At 44.1% G+C, this 27925-nt stretch overlaps 1 protein-coding gene across 2 annotated transcripts; it reads left to right on the forward strand.

Moving 5' to 3' along the window:
- The first annotated feature begins 469 nt into the window (after positions 1-469).
- Positions 470-27925, forward strand: Dd (CTD nuclear envelope phosphatase 1-like protein dullard). 2 transcript variants are annotated; one of them, XM_037426581.2, is made up of 7 exons: positions 470-726; positions 6492-6558; positions 7654-7772; positions 19422-19493; positions 23468-23584; positions 24544-24655; positions 27757-27925. In XM_037426581.2, the coding sequence occupies exons 1-7, from the start codon at positions 472-474 to the stop codon at positions 27900-27902; spliced, it is 888 nt and encodes a 295-aa protein (XP_037282478.2). In that variant the 5' UTR covers positions 470-471; the 3' UTR covers positions 27903-27925. The 2 variants fall into 2 exon arrangements, with proteins under 2 accessions (XP_037282478.2, XP_075745507.1); XM_075889392.1 differs by lacking the exon at positions 470-726 and adding an exon at positions 5088-5189.

Genomic DNA, 27925 nt, shown 5'->3' on the forward strand with positions numbered 1-27925 from the left:
TATATGAACGCAAGTTTCGGAAGGGCGCACAGAGGAGGTCGCAGGTTGGGGAGGCAACAGCTGGCATTGTCGAGCTATCAGAAAAGGCGGCCAAAAGAATCTACAACGCAGAGTTCAACGAGTGGGAGTGGCTTTTTTGGCGCTGCAACAAGTTTTTCATTGTCTTATTTTCTTTTAAAATTAAGGTGAGCGCGTCTTAGCGCGTGCCAGGGCATTGCGCGGTGAGCGCGGTTATTTAAAGATTTTGTCGTGGGCGGGCAGAGAACACGAAAACAAATTCAAGCGGCTTACAAAATAAAATAAAAAAAACGCCAAGATGTGCGCACAGGTTCCCAGGACGAAGCGCTTGGTCACGCTAAAAATGTTCACTTTTGAATCATTTCTCCGAAGAGCGAAAGTCTCGCGAAAGCGGGCTTTCGCTACTTTCGCTTTCCGCCGCTGGGCAGGGCTGCGGTAGCTGTGCGCAGACATATGCGCAGTCGACGCGTCTCGTGGTCGGTATCATGGCGGCCTCGAACCGTGAGATTTGGAGGTTCCGCTAAAAGTAAATTAAAGTTTCGGATAGTCGTACACTATATATATTTTTTAATTTGTGCATTTCGTGGGTGCTTCGTCAAACGTCTACCAATGTTGAAGCAGTTGCAAATGGGACTTCGCGCCTTCCTCCTACTGGCTTCGAAAATATGGAGTTTTGTATGTTATGTTGTTAGAAAACAGGTTCGAGCGGTGAGTACTGTTGGAGAGCTTGCCCAACGAATTTATTCATTCAAACGTCGCCAGCTGGTATTGCTGGCTTCCGTGCTTACCGTGTTAGCAGCTTGCGCTAGGGAGTGATTTGAGCGTTAATCGACCTGTTGACGCAAGGTCGCAAAGCAACCTTTGTGTCGCGGCGATACCTCTCTTGGGAGAGACGGTGGATTTCTGTGCATGGCCTTTTCTGACTCTACCATCCGCTGCCGGGGCGAGAAGCCCACCTTTCTCGCGCATACATAAACTTGTTAAGTCTGTCCAGCCTGCCGTTCATTTCCATGTGCTTTGTCGCGAGTCTCAAAAAACGTCCAAGCCCCGCGCCGGCAAAATAAATAACAAAATGAAGAAAGAAACCCTTGCGGTTTTCTTTCTTTCCTTTGATGTACCGCGGTGTCCTTGCCATTGATTTCGGGTCTCAAAAGTGCCACCGATCGGCTGTGACGCCTAGAGTATGGGCTGTGTCGCACATTCCTTTTCCCACAACTGGTTAGTGGTCTCGTATTTCGCGTCCAATTCGCTTTCGTTTCTTTCTATCGCTCGGACGCTCGCATTGAAAGAGTTCTTCGCTGCACGCAACTACGTAAGTTGCTCCACGCTCGAAGTAATGGCAACCCACTGATATGGACGCTTTATTGCGGCTCCATTAATGCTTGGGTTTATACGGGATTGATGGGTCTGTACTGACCTAGCAGGAAAAGAAACGTTGAACGTCTAATTTTAAGGTTTTGGAATTGCGCTCGATATTCGTAATGCTTGGCCAGATGTGAACAGGCGAGCGTCTCGTTCGTGTGGTGTTGCCAAGTGGTTGTGAGAAAGCGTGGTATCGCCGTTTTTAATCCCTACAACCGATTCAATGTCATATACTTGAGAAGCACTAGTAGAATCAACCGAGGGTTGTCAAGCAGCTGCGCTCGCTTGTGTTTGTTTTGCACGACCCTCGTGAATCACGTATGATGAATTTGTGACTTTAATCGCTCTGATTTTGCTGCAGGCTTGTAAATCTGGTGCCAAAAAGAAAAACGTTTCTAAGGTAACTGAAATTCAGTTCAAGTTATTCGAATGGCTTGCTTTAATTGGGCAATTGCGAAATCATTGTTAACTGGGAGTTGTTAAAATAGTGGAACAATGGCAGTGATTTCACTTTGCCTTTTCTTGGTACCTGCCTGCTCCAGCATAGCCTCGGAGGATTGTTCTTGTTCAATTAAAAAGTCATTTTGAAGACTCGCGCATTGATTTTTCTCATCTAGATAATTGTGAAATGGGTTACTCAAATGCACTTAATTGGTCCTGCAGTGAAGTGCTCATGATCTTGCAGAGTACGGGGCAGTGCCCAGGCGTTGGTCCCTCGCCGTTGGAAGTGTAAATCAAAAAAGAGAAAAGCTTGTTTAGTGTCTTTTAAGTTTATAACACATGTTCAGAGTTTGTAGCTCTTTAACCTCCGCCTAGTGAAGTTGAAGCTCGGGATGGCTTAGGGCGATCATATACTTCAATGATTCTAGCAAGGATCTTTCATAATCTTCCCATGTTGTCATGTGAACAGAAAATAGTCGAAAGAGAAAGCCCTGTGTGTTGCATTGAATAATTTGGCAACATACAGTTGGTGAGTTGCCACTCTTTCCTTGTTCTTTACGGGTGTTGGTGCATTGCCACTCTTTCATAGTCCATTGAGAGCGTGTAGCTGTCTCGCACCTGTGCCTAGCAAAGTTGAAGCTCAGAATAACCTAAGATGGTCATACAATTCAATGTTTTTTGGAAGGCTCTTGCTCAATCTGACCATGGAGTAATAAGAGTGAACAGTGGAAGTGCCTCAGGCAGGTCGGCCGACGTTTCGATAGGAGGACCTAACTTTCTTTGTTAAAAGCACCTTGTCATCCTTCGCGTGTTAGTTTTAAGCGGGTTAGCAGTGACGTCATCTCCTGGTGGTGGCGTATGTCCCTGTTTTGGATTTCAATCTGACCATGCCTTAATGCAGAAAAAGGGCAGTTGAAACAGAAGTTCCTTGTGCTGCACTCAGTGTTTCATGCCACATGCAGTTAGAAAGTTGCCACTCTTTCATAGTCACTCTGCTAGTTTGCAGTGATCACATGCCAGCATCCTACTTTTATTGAAGAGTCTGTATTGAGATCGCTGCGCAGGAATGCTTATCACATAGTCGGCCTTTTAAGCTTGTTTTCTTTTTGTTCCGGTGCCTAGTCGTGTTGTCATGGTTCATCCTAACTGTGTCTTCGGTCTGTCTCTCGTCAACTCTCCTACTACGTCATTAATGCGGCTAATGTGAAACTAGAAAAATTTATCCTGCTGTCTCTATAGGCTGTTTACGTCCTGTCACTGAACAGCTGTCACGGGTGGCCTGTGTTTGTCCCTCGCAGCTGTGCAGCAGCCGTTCTGATGCACCCCTGAAATGCGTGGAGCCCTTTCCTTCCTTGTGTTGCGAAACTGAGGCTCTGTGTGTGTGGGGTACAAAGCAGAATGTGACACGACGTGACTTGGTTTTCGTGCAGTGCGCTGGACATGTTTCGTTTCATTATATTTTATCTCTACGTTTTTTTATCGTAGAACAAGGCTATCTGAGTGTACTGGACAAAGTTCTGTTGACGTCTGTTTTTTGCTTTAACTGCTATTTCGGTTTGGTGTCGCAAGTGTTCATGCCAGAGTCGACGACGCTGTCACATTCATTTCCTGTCCTAATGTTTTGTTGCTTGCTGCACTCTCACACTACTAACACTAGCAGCATTTCATTTTTCAGTGTATATTTTCATTAGGTCACATAAAGGGGTATGCTTCTGTGTCTCTCAACCATTTATGAAAGAATGAAAAGCATCGATATGAACAGCGAAGTTGGTAGGCTCTGACGAGAATTTCTTGGCGCGGGATTGCTTGAGCCACCGCTCCAGATCACCTCTAGACTAGAGTGCCATATGCATTGGAGTGGACAAATGCGTAGCCTTTTTGAAACAAACCTGGACAAGCAGCCTTGTGTGCTAATTATAGTGAGAATAATGTCAAGCACTTCTCGCAACGGTGTTGTGTTACTTCTGGCAGAGGACTTTACTTATTGATTAAAATAAAAATGTTATTGAAAAGTTTCGTTAGACTGACATTAAGCAACTTTAGAAACATTGGATCTATAATGAAAAAAATGTTGTCAATGGGTTGCACAAGAGGAAAAAAAAAAGTGCAATTCTGGATATGCAAAGCCTTTTGTTTTTTTCTCTCTTACACTCCCGCTGACAGCAACAAATGTGATGTGAAAAATGATGATGATAATTTCTTTAAAAAGTTGTAGAATAGCCAATTTTACTGAGGCCACTGCTCTAACAAGCGTGCTTGTCATTGTCAAGGAAGGCAATTGATTGATATGTGGGGTTTAACGTACCAAAACCTCCATATAAATATGAAAGATGGCGCAGTGGAGGGCTCCGGAAATTTCGACCAGCTGGGGTTCTTTAACGCGCGACCTGCGGCTGCTGTCGTATAGGCAAGCAAGCACTCTGGTTGTAATGCTAGATTAACCAACATTCCCTCTTGGGTGATTTTTCATTGCTTTAAGCCGAAATCGTCTCCTGAACTTCTATCCTACCTACCCTGTTGGAAACATGGTGTCAGGATATGCATTGGTTGCAACACTGAATAGAAAGGAAACTTTGTGTAGCTATCTTAGTTAAGATAAATGGGAAGAAAGTGATATTGCATGGTTTAAGCATTGTGTGGAGTGCTGTATTTGCAGCGTGGTCACAAGCACTGTGTTTATATCATCAGGATAATACTGGCGATATCGATACAGGAAAAATTGCCTTGTATTCATCGGAGGCTTAAGTGACTGTGTGTGATGAGTACTGTTCTAGGGACTGAATCTAATTCAGTGGCCCAGAACAGGACCAACTATAGGTAACCAGGGATGGCCACCTATACTTTGGTGCATGTTTAGTTAGTGTGGGGGCGGTTGCACTAACGATAGTTTTCAGTGATCTTTTATTTTCTTTAAAATGGCATGAATCTAGAAAGAACATTTTGGCAATACATTTTGGCTCATACTTGCACAAGGCGCGTTAAGTAGGGTCGTTGCTTCACCTGTCCTTGCAGATAAACCCTCACAATAGCATGCTGACGCACATGCGGTGTCCTGCTTTGCTTTGCCACCTTATCCGACACCATTGCCTGGTTGATGTGCAAGTCACTTGCTGATAAGATACCGAGTTGTCTGTGCAGCTGATAAGAGTGAACCCCCTTATCGATAATGCGTGTTCTATTCAGAGTGTAGCCTCACGCAAACCCAGCATGTTACTTCCTGATCAGACGAGATTTTATAAAACTCCGAATTTCTTGCAACTGCATCCATTTTGTCGGTGTTAATTTTCTTTCTGTGATGCAAGTCGGTAGACAAGGACAAGGCTACCACGTGGAAGCCGAAACTTTAGTTTTCGACTACACCCAATTCGGTCAGTGTTTAGTTTTTTCTTCCTGTTACAATGTTGTCTTCCCGGACGTGTAATGTTTTTTTCCTCAAGAAACATTCACTGACGGCTATCATACTGCCTAGTGCAAATCATAAGCGCTGCTTCGTGTTGGGGCAACGCCAACTTAGAAGTTCTGGCTGTCCAAAGGTGTAGCAACATAACATTCTTTACATATTTCCACAGAAGTCCCCAGCATTAGAGTGCTGTGCACACCACCCTGTGCATCGCAGCTGCCGCAAACTAAGCGAAACGTGTGCAGTGCTCGCGTGCTACGTGCACTACTCTATGCATTGCAGATACTACAAACCAGATGAAATGCTGACAGCCCCATTACAACAAGCAAAGCCAGCCGCAGTGCAAGTGCCAGTCTTGCATGTGCATGAGCTTCGACCGAGGGGCCTGCGCGTGTCATGAAGGAAGAAAGCGAGGTTTGAGGCTAAAGGCTTGCGATATGGACAGACTTCGCGCATGCTCTTTTTCATTCTCTTAACTCTATCGGTTACGCCGCTGATGCCAGCCAACAACAGCGACCCCGCTCAGTGCAGGAACTGGTGCCTAAGAGCTGAACTCGGAAAACTTGACCTCCACTGTCGCTGTGGCAAAAGGTGGTGCTTCGCTTTGGAGCAGCTTGGCGGGATGTTTTTTTGAAGAGCTACTGCTTCAACCCTTTCTTGCAATCCTCTTGTGTGAAACTGTGTTTCGCTTTCTCTCGTATGAGACAGTCATCTCTGATGGAATAAGATGTGGTACTGTTAATCAAAAAAAAGTATTGTCTACAGCAAGACCATCGGATTAAAAAAAAGTCAACATACAAAAAAGTATGTAACAAATAAAGAAAAAATGCTACTTGAGATTTATTAAAATCAGTCAGCTCATGCAAAAGCATGTTTTAATTCCTCGCCATTGTAGTTCTTTTACCTTTGTTGTCTTTCAAGTGATGAGCATCCTGCGTCTTTTATCGTTGCGATGATAGCTTGAAACATTAAAGTTTTTGTGTTATCCGAGAAAAGAATGAAAAATGATTAGAGTTGGCAGCCTTGAGCAAATTACTGTGTTGAGCAGCTCGATTGCTCTCAGGTGGGCTCTGTTTTCATTTCCGTGGATCCAAATGAGCGATCTTACAAAAGTATTCAAGTATGCTAGCTCAACTTGCGAAATGAAGAAACCTCGTGCGATGACAATGAGAAAACTGTGCTTAAAGCTTAGGGCAAGTGCTCATTGTAGCGATGAACGCTTTGGTTTGACGGTGTATCTAATTGGACGTCCCGCGTTCCTTCATTTCAGGTCATACAACACCAGACAATCAAGTATGACGTTCTACCCCTCTCTCCACTGTCCAAGCATAGGCTAAGTGAGTAATGTGTGCGCCTTTCGAAGGCCTTCTTCACTTTTAAGCTGCTTTGCGTAGGCTTCTTTTTGTGTACTGTGATGAGTTACGTAAACAGTCTTTTTCTCTTTTGTGTGTATGTGTATGTGTGTATGTCACTGGCAATCTAGGCATATGGTGAAGTGCATTTCAGAGAGAGTGTGTGCATGCAACAAAGGATTTAAGCATAAATAAACTTTTCTCTTCCAAGCACTTCCGGTGGTAAACTTACTTCCAGTTTACCAAGTATTCAGGAAAAGTCTTCTAAAAAATAAGACTGGCATGAAATCGATGGTTCTGATCGATACGATATACGTATGATATTGGAAGTGCAAGTTTTCTTATGAAGAGGAACAATTATCTGTCAGAATAATTCATAAAAAAAATAGAAAAATTTTATTGAAAGAGTGGACGGTTTTTCTTGTGACTGTCCGGGATCCCTGCGGCATCTGGGGGAGCAAATCTCTACAGTGTATTGTTTTCTACATGGCCTTCGACATCCCTTTCGACAGCACTCTGAAACACACCATTAACACAAGGAGTGCGCCAGTGCACGCTGACACCGATGTGCGAGTTCCGCTGCTATACACTAAGTCAGGGATCAGGGTTGTCTCAAATTTTTTGTTTCCTTTCACTTTCAATGCTGTATCATGGCGCTCACCCCATTCATTAATTAGGACTGTAAACATTTTTTTAAGTAGTACTGTAAAGATACTTGTTGTGGATTTCAAAAAAAAGACAAAAAGAGCAGAAGCTACAGAGGAGGAAAACCGAAAAAAAATTGGCTGGCTTCAGAAATTTTTGCAGTTCTGGACACCTGTACTAGAGCACAAATATTTTAACATTCAACTGTCAGAACGGTGCTTCAGAACCATAAAATAAATTGCTCACTGTGAAGTGTGTGTGAAACAGTTCTCTGTAGGATGCTAGTTTTTTTTTCTTTATTTCACGTAGGATATGTGGGAATGGTCGGTACGTCTGCTATAGCTTTTGTGAGTGGTCTACTGGCTTTTCAAACCAAAAGCCCGAGTTGCAAGCCTCGATTAGCATCTGACATTGTGCCTTGCTCCATTTTCACAGGCTTGGTGAAACGGAAGATACTAGTCCTCGACTTGGATGAAACGCTGATTCACTCTCACCATGATGGCGTCATCAGGCAAATGGTCAAGCCAGGGACGCCGCCCGACTTTGTCCTAAAGGTTACTAGTACTCGTTCCTTCCCATTTTATAGTGCTTTATGGTGCAGCCTAAGATTGAAGATTACCATATAAACCGGACTATAAGCCGAGTGGGAATATAGGTTGACTCCCAAGTTCAGGTTACCGAAAAAGAGAAAGAAGGAAAACAACCCGAAAATGAACGTCACTTATTTGCGAATTGGGCGCACCGCACCTCGATCGTTGGAGCTCCCCTCAACCACCATCGCAACTGTTCCTATTCGTCAGACGAAGCACCATTGTTTTCTGAAGACGAGAGTTTGTCGCTGGCCGCCTCCCACAGTGCGTTGTCTTCCGTGCCATACAGCGAGTTGCTGATGGAACATTTCTTAAAAGCATTCTCCACCATGGAATCTGGCAAGGAACGCCAGGCTGAAAGCACCCAGCCACAAACAGTCGCAAGCGGAGGCAAACGGTAGGCGGCCCGTCGGTGTCTTTGGGTTGTCACCGGACATCTACTTTTGGTACTCCAGCCACACTCAGTCCTTGAACGGCTTGTTTAGCACAACGTCGATCGGTTGGAGGGTGGATGTCATACCACCTGGTATCACGGCGAGGTCCGTTTTTACATTGCTCAGTGCATGCTTCACAGCGTCGGTTAAGTGACCACAAAACGCATCTAACACCAGCATGCTGAGAAGACGCAGCAGTGCACCTGGCTGACGGTTCCAGACTACTCGTATCCATTCGAGCATCATGGCCTCGTCCACGTATCTCTTTTTTGTTGACGCGAACGACAACACCGGGCGGGAGCACTTTCTTCGGCATTGTCTTGCGTTTAAGGACGGAAGCTTTCTACCATCTGCCATGCATGCCAGCATAACTGTGAAGTGCGAGTGCTCGTTGCCAGTGGAGAACAGCTTCTTATCCTTGGCGCCACGCTGCATGATCATGGTCGATGAAGGCATGTCAAACCACATGGGGGTCTCATTCACACTGTCAATCTGCCCCATCATGCAGTTGTTCTGCTCCCGAAGCCGGTTCACGAAGCCTTGAAAGTTTACAAGCTTGTCCTCGAGTTCGTCTGGAAACTTTTGACAGGTGGATGTGTGCCACCGGAAAGAAAATTCCTTGCATCTCATGAATCTATGCACCCAAGAGTTTGGTGCACGAAACTCTTCTCTCGTGAGCCCAGCTTCTCGAGCGAGTTCCACAGCTTTCTTGCGAATGGTATCCACGGTCACTGGCAGCGAGCACGCATAAACTTCCCACACAAAGTTTCCTAGCGGATCCTCCAGCTACGGATGAACCGCACTTCGCCCGCGAAATGACATTTTCTGAGGATTGCACATCTGCAGTTTCCCTTTCTGCACCCTCCATTAGCCCACGCTTTTTTCTGATACACCAAAGCGGCGCTGAGCAGCCACATTCCCATCCGCTTCTCCAAACTCAACAACCTCTAGTTTAAACGCAGCTGAGTACTGCCTTCTTGTACTGCTACTCATATTCAATGAACGAAAATAAGACAACTAAAAATGAAACACAATGTCAAGTGGAGGGAGAACTTAGAACAGATCGGAGGCAAATCACGAACACAAAAAACAGACGAGAGAGAGAGAAAAAAAAAAACCTGCTATTGGATTTGAATGCGAATATGGCCGTGCCCAGCTTCTCATGCACATGCAAGCCACATGTTGCCAGACAACGGTGCACTGTCGGCTAGACACCGCTATATAAGACGAGGGGCGACTTTAGCTCGCTTTATTGAAAATATCTCGACTTATATTCCGGTTTATACGGTAGTGCCTGATCTTGGCGATATATCCAGGCAAATACATGTGTGTGTCTGCACTACCGCGGAACCTTGATGGTAAATCACTGAACTTGAGTTTATAAGTAAGCTTGCCACCACATTGGGTCCGAGCAGTGGCAACGATGCCTTAGGCAATAAAAAAAAAAAGGATTGCACCTTTTGCAGGTTAGTAATTTAAAAACCACCTAGCAGTGATTTCCAACGAAATTTCTCGTGCACATAAACTGTTAAGGGAAAGAAAAAAGTCGCACCACGTTGCCCCCCGCACTTCAGCGCGTCTCCAAAACTACGAGGTAATGTGACTGCCGCCAACACCAGGCACAAGGAAACGGAGCATGCATGAAGCTACTGGCAATCGTGGTTCCTCCGAACGTTTCACCCACTTCTGATCACTTTCAGTATGAGCGGTGCTGTCTGCTTACTCGTTCGTCTGCTATACACGTCGGTACGCAGTGCCTACACGAGTGTGCTCCTTGGGCTAACCTTAACCATCGTGCAGCACCCACTTCAGGTGCACTCTTGCTTTCCCCTTTGCTTGGGTGCACTTGTTTCTTAACTCTTTGCAACAAGCGTTATGATTGACTGTCATTAAATGTGGAAAAGTAACATAATTTGATGTGCTGTTTTTGAGACAGCGCATCAAATTATGTGAATTTCGGGAGTTGAGTGAATTTTCGGACCAAATAAATTAGAGTGCCCATTGCAGCATTGAATTGTAGTTACAAGGCAAATAATCATGTGGTGACTGTAAAACCAGTTCTTTCATGTTTCCTTGTAAACTGAATCGAACAACCCACTCAAATTGCATGCTATAGTTGTCTGCTGGAAGCTAGCATCCTTAAAAGGGCAAAAACAAAGAATTTATGTTGAAATGCCCCACATTTATAACGGCTCGTTAAACACGATACTTGCTGTCTTTGCGTAGCCAAGTATTTCAGCCAGAATGGATATAAAGGAACTTTAGGCAACAATAATGCTTAGTTTACCATTAGATCAGTATTTGTGGTCTCTTCCTTGCCACTAGTGCACGAAAATTGCAAAAAGTAATACCCCTGTCACACGGCCATTGCCGAGCTTTGTTGAACTCCATCAATGTAAAACTCTGTTAGGGATTTCGACAGAGATGCGGTTGTGCCCGTTTCGCACGTCGATTTCACGAGCTTTGGACAGAAGCCGCAAGAGGTCCATTAGGCGCTGCGGAACCGACGTCTGCATGCATGGTTTCGCGCCTAATCATTCTGGAAAGCGTGAAAAGCTGGGCCGGTTGATTCATTTTCATTCGTACGTGTGATTATGACAACTGTAATTTAATCACATAAAAAAAAAAGTTTGGGCTTTTATTAAACAAACGTGTACCTGCATCCATGTTGGCAGTCATGTTGACAGGAGCGCTGGTAACACTGCATGTTTGTTTTGGTGTGCATTTTTTTTTATGTGCGCGGATGTGTAAAACACACTGCAAGTTGTTGTCGAGCTCTTTAAGGTTGCGCTACTACCTAGATCACGTTGTCGTTCCCTATATCGGTTGGGCACAGGTCTCAGGCTGTGTCCACGAACTCCTTGCTGTTAATGGGAAAGAGCAGTTTGCACGTACTGCCTGCATTGATGAAGAGAGAATTCCACATCGCTCACTTCTATAACTTTTTGTAGTGTTGAAGTACAATAAATAGCACCGAAATAAGTAGGGAACGAGATACACAGGCGTAAACACAACCATGCACTCAGGTTCAAAGACACTTGTTAAGAATTGCGGCACGACGGTTTATGTGAGGCATGGCACTGAGAGTGATGCAATACTAATAGTAAATTGGCTATTGGTGACACCGACAGTTTATTTTAGACTATCGATAGGGCATATCATTTATCGATAGTACCGCTATCAATAAAATATCAATAGTATTATCGATAGTGCAAGTGATAGTACCATTGTTAGTATTACTACCAATATTACATGAATAGTGCTGTGAATAATTTTGATGTTGCTGGCTAAGGATATTGTTGAAAAGTATTTTCTGTACGTTATTATCAGAAATACTCAGTTTACTCAATTTATGGGCGATCTTTTTGGCAAAATGAAAAATGATTTCAGCACTGCAAATGCAGAAATATGTACATCAATAAACTTGTATTGACATGTGACCACTTACACCTTACAATCAACGAACCTAGTTCTTTATATTTTTATTTTGATATCACTACATGCCGTATAAATATGAAGCTGCGCAACTGTAAATGTAACTATCTTGCTTTTTGTACACGTGGATGACTCAACTTAAGGGGGGAGGCTACCCTGGAGACCGAACTTTTTTATTTTTTAAGATATCTGGATGAAACTTTCAGGGGTTGTTCACTACAATAAAACTAGCACAACTGCTAAGTTTCACGAAGCTGTGTTTCTTAGTTCCAGAGTTATTGAGGTTTAACTGGGTGCTTCGCATGGGTGCCTGAGGAAGAGTCGTGAGAAATCCCAGGACATAGTAGAAAGCTGAAATTCATTGTGGTCATTCCTTGATAGCTATCCCAGGGCGCTACAAAGCCGTTTTTTTTAATTCCCCCCCCCCCCAAAAAAAAATTTTCACGCAACTTTGAATTTGATGTAACCAGTAATGACCAGATTCATCAAAAATTAATTGTTTATTATAAATTAACAGCACCAATTTTCAAAAAAAGGAGCTTGTTACGCCCTTGCAAGGTCATTCAGGAACAGAATAAAAAAAACGGCACACAAATCTGATGAACGGTTTTCGAGTTCTTGCTTTCCTCAGCACCACAACTAGCAAAAAAATCCGTTCTGAGAAAACAGGCCGAGAAAGTTCAAAACACGTGTTTTCTTCAAAAAGCTCCAGCACAGTAGCTAGAAGTGTCCTGGCGCACTCTTTTCTTCTTTTGCCTGGCCTCCATCTTTTCTTGGTGTCTTTTAGAATTCTTTTTTAGGCGTAAAGCGTCTTTTTCACGAGCTCGCTGGATGGCCAGATGACCTGGTTGAAGTCCAATGGAGTCCGATATCACTTGGGTTGCTTTGCAGCAGCCGGCATTGTAGCGCAGCCCTGCTTCATGCAGTGCTGTTTCTACCGCGATCAAGGATGAGTGTTGTTCCTTCGGCATCAGAGACCACAGAATGGAGTGGAATGATTCTGATGCATTTTGCGTCTTCACTCCCAGGCAGCGCTGAAGAAGCGACTTTTGTGACAGTCTTTCGTAGATGGGCAGCATAGCTGCAGCGACATAGTCCGGTAGGCTGTGTTTATGTTTTGGCTGTGGCTCACGCTTTGCCTCTGCAGCTCTATGGCGGCACCACGATTGAGCCCCCTCTGGGCAAAGTTCATGGTGAGGGTCCTGGTCAGTCGATGTGACGTGGTGATATGTTGCCATCACTGCACGCTGCATGGCTGTTAGGTCAGTTGAATTGTTTCTCAGGGCCCAACCATAATATCCTGTCAGCTTTTCAATGAGGGCTTTAGTCAGCTTCCCCTTCCCACTCAGTGGCTTATCACTTTTCTGCACAATGTTTCGAAGAGCACTTCCAATCCTTTTCTGAACATGGTTCAGACATTCTTCTTTTACAATTGGCACTAGCCCGTACACATTCTCTTCTGTGAGGGCAGCGAAGGTACGGCTGTCTCCGTCGGACACAAGAGTGGTGTACCGCAGGCCATGCTTGGATACAGACCGCCCAAAGAGAGTCAAGCCTGCCTCCACTTCCATGCTTCCCGATTTTGCGTCTGTGTTTTTCTGGCAAATGTGGTGCTTCTGCCAGCTTTCGTATGCTGCATCTCCAGGTTTGGGCCCTGTTTGGCATCCAAGGCAGTGGTTTGAAAGAACTACAGCATCCAAGATGAGACCTGTAAAGAAGTCAATTACCGATCCCACTCCGGTGTGTGATGTGTGACCCCGCTTATGCCATGTGCCATCGTACACTACGGTGATGTCCTTGCAGAAGCTGGGGTCCATTTCTTTATATGTTTTGATCACTGCTGTGGCAGAATCAGCATAAAACTTCTCCAAAGCGGTGGCCTCTGGCTTCCTGAACGTCTCTTTCAAGTGCTTTTGAAACGTCTTGTGGTGAAGACCTCTGTAAGAGACGTTCATGGCAGCCCAAAAGTCATTAAGAGCTGTTTGCCCCTTGCCTATTTGCTTTATAGCCATTATGGCGCGGACATTTACATCGAAGGCCTGCGTGTCCTTTTTGCGGGGTGATGTCCATAATTTATCGACGGTGCCACAAGAGGCGCACACGACTTCAAGTTTTGTTGCAAGTCCAAGCTTGGTGCTCTCTCGGACAGTCATAGCACCTTTCAAACATTCTTTGCACACTGTGCGGCTGAGCACGACGTTAAAGATGTTCATTTGAACGAGCGAAAAATGTTCGCCCTCACTTGTCACTGCAGGTGCAAGAGCCGGCTGCATCAGTTGAAATTTCTTTTGCGTCGCCGGCGTAGACTCGAGTTCAGCGCGAACGGCGTCACGACGTTTCGCATTCGCATCGATTTCTTCCTTCGTTAGGAAACGCGTCCGCAGATGAAGCGACGGTCCACTCACGCTCGATGGCGGCACCGATTCAGACGAAGTGCTGGGTCCGGCGATATCAGAAGCACTCGGTGTCACACTGGATGGCATCGATTCGGAGCACGTGTCGAGCCCGGCGATCTCGGAAACACTCGGTGCATTTGCGGCTCCAGCCACACTCGATGTGTCGGATTCTCGACTGGCGACAGCCGACAACACAGTTCCGTCGCTGCAAGCGTCTACGCAGTCGGCACCCGCAGCAGAATAGCGGAATTTCGATGATCGTACAAGCCGCATAGCGCGCCTCCGCGCACCGGACTTCTGCACTGACTTCGGCTTCGTTGCCGGCATCGCCCGCAACTACAAAGACGAAAGGCACAGAACTAGTGCAAAAAGAAAAAAGAAACGAGAGAAAATTATCGAAAAGATAGCACAAGGCGAAGAGCGGCTCGTAAGCAGACGTCTGTCGAGGCGGACGGAGCAGAGAGCAACAACGAAGCGAGCGCGCTGGACGCGCCATCGAGAGGAGCGACCGCCCCCGCTGCTGCACAGCAGCCAATGGCGGGCACGCTTTCCCCCGCGAGATATGAATGCGCTGCTCTAGCCAATCAGCGCTCCGCATCGCATCGCGGGAAAACGCCAATAGCGTCTCAACTGTGCTGCCGACGCCATTTTGCAAGGCGGCGAACGAGAGAGAAAGAATTCACGGTCAAAACAACACCAAAATGGCGCGGGACGACCGCATGGTCCGGGAATGGCGCGCGCGCGAAATTTGGTTTGATTTCGGGATTTGCGCCTGTTTTGGACGCCGCGGCGGCCTCGAAAATAGTATTTTTTTTGCACTTTGCGGTTGAATTAGGTGCTGATAATTACAGAATAGGTAGTTTATGAGACATACAACCCAAAAATGTGGTTTTTCAAAAAGCTACTTTTTCGCGACTTTTCGGTTTTCAAGGGCCGCGTCCCCCCTTAATTGTCACATATCAACCAAGAATTTTGGTGAAGGAGCGCAAGAACATCAACTTTCTTGTCCTTCAGCCTGCTCCACCTGCTCTGCACTCTTAAGGGACCAAGTTTATGCTGAAATGAGTTCGCTTGGTTCATTTAATACAATCACCTATTATCGATATTGCTACTATTTGTCTGTTTTTCCATCGATTGTTCGATAGCGATTGAGCTGTCGATAGTACCACCGATAGTTCTGCGTCACTTGCAGAAAGTGTGCGCTCATATAGAGTACTTTTTTTTTTCAGTAAATGCACGTTATGGATGGACTATGCAGTGAAAGACTTTTCGATAATTATAAAATTCATTATTGTGTTGACTGCAGCTCACTCGTGTTTTGCAGTTTTTTCGTAACTACAGATTACTGGGGAGGAGAGTGCTTAAATGGATCCACTGCTAATGGAGATCGTCGAGCTCCCTTGGGCAAATTGCTTTGTTTAACTTCCTTGGCTTAAGGGAGACAATGTGACACAGAATGCATCTTCGTTTACATAATGACGATGGAGTTAAACAGATCTCACGGATGTCTGTGGGACAGGGGTGTAAGTCGCGTCTTCAAGTTAAGGTGCCACGTTAAGAAGGGCTGATTAACCGGTTGCCTGAGGTTGGCGTGTGCAATGGCACTGCAAGCAGTGGCTGACCACAAATGTGTGCCTTGGCGTGCCGTATCGCACAGTTCATCAGGTGCTATATTTAAAGAGGTCCTCTTTATATAACTTTCTTTTATTCAAGTAAGTTTCCAGTTCCCCCGGCAATCTGAATTGAGGAAGTTCCAGAGTTATGCCATGCTAGGAGCTTGCCATCATTAGATGTCGGCGAGCATTTGTTTTGTCTTCTCATTTTGAGATGTTACGGTCCTTTACCGTATCATGATGCCTGCATTTAGGTTAACGAATTCTAAAAATCGTTTTGCACTTGCTGTTGCTTTCTTATTTCTGAAACAACTCACGGGGATCACATATTTAAAGTATATCTTTTAAAACAATGTGTGGAGTATTCTTGATTCTAGAACCAGCTTTTTGAGATGGCTGAACTCGTCTATTGTTCAAATAACAGTGTAAGGACTGTTGCTTACTTTGGCTGTACTCGTGCTGAACATGTATATAAAATGGGCTGTAGAATGCAGTCTCTCTGCCGGATTAGAAGTTGAATGAGCCAATGGTAAGGGTAAAAAAAAACATTTGTGCGCTGCCTGTGGTTACCACCCTTTCTTGCCACCAAAGTTTGAGCCAATGATTGAGAATTTTCACCGCATCATGGTTCATGCTCGTTCTTGAATTGGTCACTGTGCTAATTATACAATAATTTACGACAACTTCTAGCTACAGTGTTGCAGAGCAGGTTGTCATTGCTCTTGCATTGAAGGGCGGTGTACATGACACAATTTATTCAGATTCCAAGGCTGCTATCAAGGCATTTCAAATGGGTATGGTGGCTCCCCATGTCCTACAGACCCTTAAAAAAAGCCAAAGATCTCAAAAATCACTCATTGGTCTGGTTTCCTGCATACCTTGGAACCATTGAGGGTGCTTCGATCAATCCTAACGAGGAGTCGCATTCGTCTGCACGAGGTTTGACTGACCGTGTGCCGGACAACGCGTCATCTCTTGGGCAGCCCGAGCCTCTCTGCACATACACCGAGATATGCAAGGAAGAGTGCTGCCCCTGCCACACTCCTCGCTCTGCAGGCCCCAAGTTGTTACTCTCAGACTGCTCCAAACAAGAACCTACCCGAGCCCTGTGGCACTGCACACAGTGTACCCCGAACGTTTCTCAAGCCCGGATTGCCCCTTGTGTGGCAGTTATGCGGACTTGGAGCATGTCTTGTGGGGCTGTTCCTTTGCTGGTTCCCCGTTCTAACCAGAGGAACAAGCTGATTTAAGGCCCAAGACCTCGCCTCTCAAATACTGGCCGTCCAGAGGGCCGGTGTGAGGGCGATCAGGTTTAACCTGACCGTTCTTAAGTGGACCTAGCCAGGTGATGCTGAGTTAACTCGCATCTATTTCGGACCTAATAAAGTTATTTCACTCACTCACTCTCACCAACAGCATCCCTTTGCATGGAGGAAAAAAAATGTTTTAAAGATAACACAATGTATGGCTATCAGCTCTGCAAAGCGATCTTCTGTGACCCAGTTCTCTCCATCTTTTCACTTGCCGAAAACACGCTTTATGCACGCTTGCTAGTTGCGTGCAATATTGTTTCCAGACATATCATCACATTGTGGCAGGCTTGAATATCGTGGCTGTGGCTTTGGCGGCCGCGTTGTTGCTAATGTTTGCTTTCCGCTTTTAAAGCGTTTATCTATTGGCTTTGATACTTGGCAACATTGTCATCATTGCGACGGCAACACATTCCGCGCCACATTCGCTGGATTCGTGTGGCATTTCAGCAGCTGCACTGAGAGACTGTAGTCACTTGCAACTCAAAGAGGCAGGAGAGGCATTGCATAGATGACCAAAGCACGGAAGCAAATATGTGTGGCAACCGCTTGCCTCCACCACTGTAAAAATAGAGTCCCGCTCATGAACTCAACAATGCCACCAGATGGTGGGGCTCATGACGTCAATCCAGAGTGGACCTCCGTTGGTGCAGGTCTGTGTGTATTTGCCGCTGAGGTGAAAATTGCTTTGCCTTCAAAATTTGCACCTGACTATAGAAACGACAGGCCAGGTGTCTTCATGTAAACGTTGAAGCACTTCGACGTTTTTTGCACAATTCTACCTACTGTCGAAAGCTTCAAGGTTATCACGTAGATCTACCCGATTACGATTTTCTTTCCTCTATGCCTGTTCGACTCTCTAGTTAGGTTCTTTTGAAGGCATATCTGAGGATGCATTCTCTGTCTTTTGAAGTTTTTACTCTATTATTTATCACCGTGCATTTCTTGTTAACACTTCATCATTGGGGTCTTGTTTTAACTGTATTGCACAGGGCCAAGCAGAATTTTCAAATAACGTAAGCTTTTGAAATTTTTGTTATAATCTATCTGCATTATATTTCTTACATTTTCACCTATCATTTGGTTTCATGCTTGATTTTATTTCAGCACTTTGCTAAAGACATAGTAGACTATGGAAACCTTTCAATAAAAGTGCTGGAGAAATTCTTCAGCTGAAATTTAGGAAGTCCAACTTGGAAATGGCTCTTTCAGCGCAGGTTTTCCTAGAGCACCCGTGTAAATGGAGCTGGAAAAAAACACATTTAGGTCCTCAAGTGAAGCGTTGTGAAATATTTAAACTCTGGCAGGGCTATATCTTCTAGGTCAGCTGTGAGTCTTAAGTCGCTTCCTACTTATATGTAGGTAATTTGATTTTTGAAGCGCTTGAGCGGCAAGCGAACATTAAAAAAAAATGCACGTTGACGCAATGATTTATTTTGGCCTGAAAGTTCACAATTCTCAGATCCGGCTTCTGTGACGTTTGATGCCAGCTTAATGATTGGCTGTAATTACCACGTTTTGAATAAAGAGTTTGCAAGTACCCTTAGAGAACTTAGTCTTATATACTAAGTTCTGGTTAATACTCTTAGTGAACTTAGTCCTAGAGCTAACGTGGTTGCTTGGGCGAGTTGGTATGACGTAATTCGCATAAAAACAGCGCCAATAACGAGGGCAAGAAAAGAAGCAGACAGACAGCAGAACTGCTGTCTTAGAGACTAAGTTCTGGTTAATACTCTTAGGTGACTTAGTCCTTAGTCTTAGAGACTAAGGTCTGGTTTTAATAATGTACACTTGCAATTATCTGTGGTGCGTGTGTGTCCAAGCTTCGGTCATGCGGGTCTTGTGCTAATACACATTTCCCAAAGAAAATAAATACACTGGAAAGATAGAAAAATACACTCAGAAAGGAGAGGACTCTTTATTAACCAAATGAATCAAGAAAGTAATGCTGGTATAATGTGAGACAAAAAAAAGGATAAAATAATTCTCACTATGTGTTAGCTACTGGGCCCGTAATTAGAGGGGGCTGAGAGGATAATGACCCCCCCCCCCCCATTTTTTATTGCTTTAACTTTTTACGTGCTAGATTTACATGCCTTCACGTCAACCACCAGTTCCCAAAGTTAGCCGTTATACCCAAGAACACTCCCGAAAAATATTCCTGGGTACGGCCCTGATTGGCTATGATAGACAAAATGCAAAGCATCATTTCTGTGCAAGTGCAATGCATGTGTGCTTTTTTTTTTTCATATCACGAAATGCTAGCAAAAACTTTTTAATACACTTCTATGCATTTATGTGATCTTTTGCCCTCGATGCGCTCACCAGGGAAAGCCTGTTTCATTTGAGTACAGTGAATTAATTTTCCGTTTGCCACTGTCATTTATTTATGTTTTTTCTTGCCACATTTTCATCTCTTTTTCAGGTCACAATAGATCGTCATCCAGTTCGCTTCTTTGTTCACAAGCGTCCACATGTCGACTACTTCCTTGATGTAGTAAGTGTGCGTCCATGACGACAGCATCTTGATTTTTACTCAATTTTGCACCTGTGAATTCTAGAATACGCCTGCTACGCGTTCGCATTGGGTCCTCTGGTTGAACCCGAGGACCCAAGAATAATGTTAGCAGTGTGACATGGCAGGTGAATCTACCATTTAAGTTCCAACAACAGTTTGTTTAAAGGGATATTTCACCTCTTTTCCAGTAATCATAAAATGACCTTAGTCGTGTAGTTTATCGCCTCCCTAATCGACTGCTACAAACATTTTGAAATCTGTTGGGTACGAGCAGGGGTATAGAAATTTGGCACATGCTCTGTGTGCTTGCTTTCTGTGCACCGAGAGCGCTGAAAGATTAAGGAGGAGGGAGGCTTATGACAAGAGAGCTAGAAAGCTGCATCTGCAGCTCAGCGCCCATCATGACCTTGAGCTTGCTTGTTTTCTTTGAACATGCACATAGTGGCCCACTTGGCCACACCACAATGTGGTCATGTTGCTGGAAAATGAGCAAGTCTCTCCTTTTGTGAAGAGCCTTGTTCCTGCCTTCTGTGGTACAGTGCTTTTCAAGCACCGCAGGAAAAACTATCGCACTACAGCACGCGTAGGCATAGAGTGGCGGTGCATCGTTATCAAGTATGTGCATGAAAGAAATTGTAAGTCCGAAACGCGTATACTTGCAAAGACCACTTTCCAAGGTACGTTAATTTTCTACTTGATTTCTTTTTTTTGTCTTTTTTCTTGAACTGTGAACACTCATTGTTTTTTAGTCACTTACAATGCTTCTAATGGTGGAACTATAATTCATTTGTGGGTGACGTCGGTTATCTAAAACGACACTGGAAGAAAGTACGGTAGAGAGAATAGTAATAATGTGCTATGTCTTGCAATCCCAGGTATACATGTAGTAGACTGGGCAACATAAAACTTGCAAAAGAGAAATGATCACTGAAACATTTTGATGTGTTGGGGTTTGAAACCCCTCAACTCTGCACCCCCTGGCTCTGCAAGTGAGGTATAGGTATGAGATTCAGGAGGATTGTCTCTTATTGCCCTAGCTGGTAATAACAGTTGCCGCAGTGTGAAAAATGAACCCGTCCTCTTATGCATTGCTTTGTATCTTAGCATGATGGGTGCACTGTTTTGCAGTAGCAACTGTGATACAAGAACAATAAAGAGAAAAAAAAAGTGGCTTTTGGCAAACTAATAGAAAAACATTGTGTCGTTTTCTCTTCTCTTTCTTTTTTTTTTTTTTGGAAGACTGTGTTGTCAGCAATAGATACACCACCAAAGCGTCTTGTAGGCTATGTGAACATGTTGACTTGCTGCATTGGCCCACACACATCCACCTGATTTGCTTGTATTGCACAGGCAAGGTCCGTTCGTCTGCTTTTTTTTTTTTGTCCTCACACACCCCGTGGTAGCCCAAGTGAGGCCTTACACGCAGTAGCCACAAACACAGGCACACACACAAGCAGAACATTCCGAGAGTTTGGCCTTGATTTTCACATAAAGACACTTGTCCCATTGTCGGAGAGTCGGTTTATTGTCGGAGGGTCAGCAAGGGTTGGAAGGCTCCCTGGATGCCGCCATAATCATCTATGGGCTATTGCTAATGTGCGTGACTGCCCCCCGAAATGCACTGCTGACAGATTTGAGCCTCTGTACTCCCGTGCAACGATCCAGAAAGGATATGACTCTGCGTGCAGCTGTCAGAGCAAGAGTAATAATAATAAAAAAGACTTGCAGATAACAGTACATAGTTTCAAGTTAGAAAAGACAGTGTTTCCTGAGGTAAAATGTTTTCACATGTCATAATCGGAGAGATTGAGAGCTCCGAAATTCGATGCTTTTGTTTTGTCCATCCAGATAGTGCTAGAGGAAGATTTTTGTTGTAGTGATAGGAATAATGTGTACTTTTGCAATATTTTTGGGTGAATTGTGTGTATACTAAAGATCAGGAGACCGTAACTACCATATCCTTAAGCTACACATGCTCACATGTGAGCACTATTTAAAAATTACTACGGTATTGCTGACATTTGCAGCACAGTAAATCAAGATAATTTACGAGCTTCATTTTGCATTTATGCTTTCTTTATTTAAAAACCCTATGTTTCTCTGGACACAAAATCAGCCACAGGATATTGAAAGCTTTCTACAGAAGTGGGCCCCAAAAGGTCTCTATATTGAGAATATTGCCTGATTTAGATCAGTGAATTAAAAAGTAACACATACGTTGATGAAATTGAGCACTGCGATGGACAATCTTATCCTTTGTATATGCTTCAAACATGAACCTCCTCTACTGAGTACTTGCTGGACAGTCTCCAGCAGAAGTTAGTCAATTCGGCTGTTTTTGTAAAGCTAAGCAACAATAAAGTAAACGTCCCTCAGTAATTTGCAATGTTCAGGAAGAAATAGGTTCGCAGTAGCCTTGAAAGGGCTGGGCAACGAACAATAACGTAACTGTAGCAAATTCTTCAGAAAATAGTCACCACTGAGGCACAGTCAGCAAAAAACAATGATGTAACTGGCACTCATTGTTGGCTATCCATCCCCAAGTACTAAAGATTGGCTTGTTTTCAGTATATATATATTTGAACTGTACAGGGGTCAAGTTTTAGAATAATATATGAGTAAACAATATAGAACAAGCAAAACAACTGTAGCGTCAGCTGGAAAAGCGACAAAAACTATGTTCATGCCGGTGGATGGAGACCGCCACCTTAATCTAAAGCCTCCCCTGCTTCCCAATATTGTATGCCTTGTAGTACTTGTGCCTCTTGACCTCAGGTGGCAATGGTCAGAAGGCCGCTGCCGACTTTCAAGTGTTGCTTGTTTATTTTCGGCATGCATTCTCCTGATGGGCTAACTTCTTGAAGGGGCCCTGCAGCATCTCTTCAAGTAACCATGAAAAGCTTCATTGAGAGAGTTACAACAAACACGTAGTTTTCGTGTGATCTTGAGCGTGGGCACGTGGCAGCCACGGTAACTACGCAGTTGAAATAAGCCAATTACTGTGAATTTGGGTGTATGGCATCATTTCAAGAAAGAAGAGGGAACAATATCTAGTTGTCTAGTTGACATTGAGAAGCCTCGTCTACCGATCGGCAGCATTTTTTGACAATGACTGGTGTAGCAGGGGTCCTTGAAGTCCTGCACTTGGCATTGTCTTATTCTTCACTATTGTTGGAGTGTGACAGTTTTGAAACGTCATAATGATTGTACGGTCTGCATACCAACTTTGTAACTTAGTTTAGAAACATGATTTATAGTGAAGCATAGATCACGGTGCCGTTATGAGAACTGCACTTGAATACTGCACTGCCCAATGCCCTGTATATTGAAAGTGGCAGTGAATGTTTTTGACATAACGGTGATTTCACAAGACCCAGGCGAGCGATTATTGAATAAGTGCTAACGCTGCAATCCGCGGTTCTTGTAGATCACCTATGCCTCGCATCTTTTCTCCTTCACACGTGATGTAGCATCATGGAAATGTGTTGCATAGTCACAGTCTCACAACTTACTGAACATTTTTGCAGAGGGCGTGTATTTTTCCAGGATCTCTTTAAACAATCGAGCTTCAGTATCGAACTTATAGTTATAATAAAGTGAAGAAAAAATAATGATGCCACTTCAAGGTACCTAAATAAATTATCTGTTATAATGAAGCTATTTCCATGTCGGGTTCAGATTTTTCTAACAAGGTTTGGCTGTTTGTAGCATGGATGTACAGCTGTATTTGGTCATTCCTTTGGGTCCTTAATTACAAATGTCGGTGCTGAGAAATTATATGAGATGGGATCGTGTCGATGAGAATGTAGTGCATTTTAATTGACCCTACTAGTGCAGGCAGATATTTGTGATAGGGTTTTTGAGCAAATGCATCTTACTGGAGGCCTAATTGGTTTTGATTACCCTTGGCAAGGTTCTGACTATTGTTAAGTGCGTCATTTCGTGCTATGCAGGTAAGCCAGTGGTACGAGCTGGTTGTGTTCACAGCCAGCATGGAGATCTACGGCGCTGCCGTGGCCGACAAGCTCGACAACAACCGTGGAATCCTCAGGAAGCGCTACTACCGACAAGTAAGGGCTCTGTGTATCCCTCTCTCTCTCTCTACTTGTTATTTATTTCCCACGCGCGTTTAAAGCTGCAAGCAGGTCGTGTATATTGAAGGCCCAGTGGTCGCAGGGCGCAGTTAAACTGTGTGTATAATTTTTTTAATGACCACGTGCCAGCAAAGCCTTGAAAATGTTCGTGCAGCTGCTGTAAATTTTTTCGGTCATTTCTGGGTGATTCCATCTACAATCGAACAGAGCATGGCCGGTTGACCTCTTAAGTTTATTTCAAAATTTTATATATTGTTGCTTAATTAGTGGAAAGAACAGATCCACAATTGGTTTCGCCGTTAAAATTTTTTTGAAGCACGGTAAATCAATAATGAGAGTGCCTTGCTTACCTGCTCTGCTGTTTTTTCCCCACTGTGGCGATGAATGACAGAAAATGTATCAAAGCTACGTACTTAAAATTTGTTCAGCTAAATATATGCATATTTGTGCTTATATGTGTATTTGTGCGTCTTTGGGGCTCTCATGCTGAGTGTGTCACGAGCTTAATTCCTCGAGGCTTCTTAGCTTAAACGATCAAATGGTAGTTCTTAACAGCCTTCTCCATTCAATTTTATGAAGCCAGTTGCATGTTGTGGGAGTGTTGGGGTGTGCTGTTGCATCCACACAACTATTGATGTGGTAGCTGTTGAATGCCGCATTAAGCAAACAATCACAAAAAATGAAGGATTGCTGAGGCTAAAGTTTAACTGCCCTGCTTTTATTGCTTTCTTAAGCAGCTCGATTCCCTTTTGAAACACTGAGTAGCAGGCCAGAAAATTTGTTCGAGCCAACCTCACAGCTTGTCTCTCATAATAAACCTCTCTTTCTTACTACTCTATAATTACAGCGCAAGATCACAGTTTCGTTGTGATCTTTGTTTCTTTGAAAGAAATTGACGATGTTTTTCTTTCTTTCCTTGCCTCTGCCCTCTTCAGCACTGTACACTTGATTACGGGAGCTACACCAAAGATCTCTCCGCTATCACGCAAGATCTGTCGAGCATTTTCATCTTGGACAACTCACCCGGTGCCTATCGGTCCTATCCAGGTGGGAAATATTTTGTAATCTTCTTGCAGGGCTGGGAAATATGAAAACCTTTTCCAGTCGATGTTTTCTTGTGCGGAAAAATGTATACTCTCATTGGCTGCTCGTTAACTCCCAAATATTTTGTAGAACCACTGAAGTGAAACCTTGAGTCAATTAAAAAGATGAACGGTTATTTCAAAACTTCATCGGTGTTAATTTTTTGATCACAGGCTTGCTATAAGCAGATAAATTGAAGATCGAAGTTTCATTTTCAAATTTTGGAAAGAAATTCCAGTGGTGGTGCATTTGGGTGACTTTGCCCAGTGTCTTCACATGTCAGTGTGATGTTACAGATGTCAAAGTATCTTTTGATTATTTGGCTACAGTGGCTCCGTAACAGTTTCCAAAACTTGTGCTTAGAGGGGGGCTTTTACAAACATTCTGAGTTGTTTTCTTGCGTCAAGTGAAAGGCCAAGCTGGTGAGAGCATTGAAAATGTGCTGGTAAGTGTGGGTGCACCTTGAAAAATGATTTACCTAATGTTTTCAAGGCTAGTTTTGGTACACCACCTGTACACAATGCTTGGGCAGTGATTAAGTGCGTGCTGATTCATGGTAGTGATAACTTTCTATATATGACGTATGGCAAACTTTGACCGTAACAGCTCTGCAATTTTTTTCTTTGCAACTGCTCCAGTAGTTCCTCCAAACCAGTATCACTAAATGTGTCAAATCTGTGCACATAAAGTTCTTGATTTTCAGCAGCGTGATTAGTGTCTTGTCTTAGCGCTTTGGCGGCTTGACCTGGCCACTGTCAGCTTGATTTGTTTCTTGGAAATTTCGTTGGCCGCGATAGTGACGAGGTTGACCCCATGAGTAATGCGACCTGCTAGGCATAGCAACATTTCTGGCTGACATGGGTATGCGTGTGCTTGCGATTTGGCACATGTGCTGTAACGCCGCCTCAAAGTCTTCTGAAACTGAAACATTCCTTCAGTGCGAGAAAAATCACCAATTTCCCACTTCTCAAGCTCGAAGTTTGCTTTGAACAGAAATAATGCATCTGGCATTGTAGGTTTATGAACCTCGACTGTACCGGTGTTCCGTAATTTTTGTAATACATAAGTAACCAAGAGGGTCATGTGGCACTTGTGCGTATATGGGGCTCCTTGAGTGGCGCTTCAACCATTATGGGGATAATAGAAAGTACAAGCCTCTGATCTACTTCAGATTCGTGGTGCTCGTTTACTTAGTGTAAAACAAAGTGATAGGAAGCTATTTCCAATCAAAACTTGCTTAGTTCTTCTGTACATAAAACTGATTGCAAAAGGTTTGTATGACTGGTAGATTGTAGCAAGGCCGATACAAGTTTTAACCATCGGGGTATTATGCATTGCTCTGCAATTGTATTCAAGATTTGGCATTACCAAAAGATGAATAAATTTTTTTACACCTGAAAACTAAGATGCGTGTTTTTCGCTCGAAATTACTCATCACCTATTTATGAAAATAAATATACTGTATCGAGGAAGAAGCAGTAAAAAAAAGTTTTCTGCTGCAATGCCAGTCCGTCTGCCAGTGTGCAGAACAACTATGAGAGCAGCGGCACGTGCAACGTATCGCCTGTTTTGTTGTAAAGCGGATTCATAAAGTAGAGTAGATCATTGTCTCTGTGGTTCACGCCCTTGCTGGGGGATCAAGCAAAGCATGGCGGTGCTTTTATACCCCTGTCACACGTGGCAACTTAAGAGTACACTTCGCCGCGAGTGTCATTCGCACGCTGTCACACGAGAAAGTTTAGTGTCACGCGCTGCAAAGTACTTTGCCGACAAGTGTGTTCGCCAACCTCGCTTCGCTGAGATGGCTGCGATGAAGTGTGTAGCCTCGGTACTAGTGGCTTGTACAGACATACGCTGTTGCCTGAACTGGCGCTCATACTCTTTTTAAACCATTCCTTTTGCTATGAATAATACTGCTATCTATTAAAAGAACTCATAATACAACGAAAAACCTCGCTACTCTAACCGTCGGGCAGTTTGCGGCCATGTCCGCTAGGGGAATGTGGCAGGACATGCTCTGCGATGGCTGCGTCCATCGCGTTGTTTACTTCCGGGAGCACTTGCTCAAGTGTAGGTGAGATGTTCTCTAGTCATTTAAGATGGCGTGTCCCGTTGGTGCTACTTCCACGAAGACAGTGGTCCGACGATGAGACACGGGTGCAAAAATAACAAATATACGTTTTGCTACAAATCCGTCAATTGCCACTGCCATCATTTCCAAAGTACGCTTCGCTTTCTCGTGTAGCAGGGAAATCCAAAAATGACATTTTGTGAGCGTTAAGTATACTCGCTCAAAGTGCACTTCAGTTGCCACGTGTGACAGGGTGGGTATTACTTTGCTTTGTCATCATTTTGGAGCCAAGATGACTGCGTCTAGCTAAGATGTAATTAGATATATAATAAAAGTGAAATCTATACAGTTCTCTGCATAGATTTGGGATGCTACATCAGCGCGTACCTGCGAGTGAATGATGCTTTGCTAAAGCCGTCAAATGAAATTTGTAAAGTCACAACGTCACCGCAAGCCAGGAGACCTAGCGTGCTCCAGCCACTTTCAACAGCAAAGACTCCGCTTCAACGAATTGCCTGGCCCTTTGACACGATATATATTGGCCATAGAATACCATAGGTATTGTGGCAGGATGGAGCTGCTGCAGATGGAACAAAAGTGGGGAAGTCTGTAGGAGAAGTCTTCTACTACATGCTTTGCTAACGCAATCCGATCCAAAGCTGTTACCGCCCATTTTTGTCATGGTGGTTGAACGATCGCAGCGCCATATTTTCATCCAGCTTATAGAATGGAACTCTGTAAGTTATGTTATATTACCACATTGTAATGTTTTGTACTCTGTCGCTTCTGTGATATTTTGTGTTTTCTTTTCTCGCCCCCCTTACTCAATGTCCCTACGGGAACCTGTAAGGTAACGTGAATAAATAAACAAACTCTATGTGCCGTCCTTAGCACCAGCGTAACAACAGTCATTGAGGAAACTTTCTGTTGCAACATTCTCTCTGCTTCTTGTTTTGCGCTTTATTATCCCCCTGTTTTGCGTTTGCCCTCGCAGACAATGCCATCCCCATCAAGTCATGGTTCTCGGACCCGAGGGACATGGCGCTGCTCAACCTTCTGCCCGTGTTGGACGCCCTGCGCTTCACCAGCGACGTGCGCTCAGTGCTGAGCCGCAACCTACACCTTCACAACATGTGGTAGCGTTCGCTGTGGATACTTTGTCA

Source organism: Rhipicephalus microplus, chromosome 3, assembly GCF_043290135.1.
Source record: "Rhipicephalus microplus isolate Deutch F79 chromosome 3, USDA_Rmic, whole genome shotgun sequence".
In the NCBI taxonomy this organism is placed as follows: Eukaryota; Metazoa; Arthropoda; class Arachnida; order Ixodida; family Ixodidae; genus Rhipicephalus; species Rhipicephalus microplus.

Excerpts from the sequence above, each read along its gene's own strand:
- Dd (XM_037426581.2), top strand. The coding sequence starts at position 472 with ATGCGCAGTCGACGCGTCTCGTGGTCGGTATCATGGCGGCCTCGAACC. Across the intron at positions 6,559-7,653 it reads ACTGTCCAAGCATAGGCTAA|GCTTGGTGAAACGGAAGATA; the intron begins GTGAGTAATGTG and ends CCATTTTCACAG. Across the intron at positions 24,656-27,756 it reads TGCCTATCGGTCCTATCCAG|ACAATGCCATCCCCATCAAG; the intron begins GTGGGAAATATT and ends TTGCCCTCGCAG.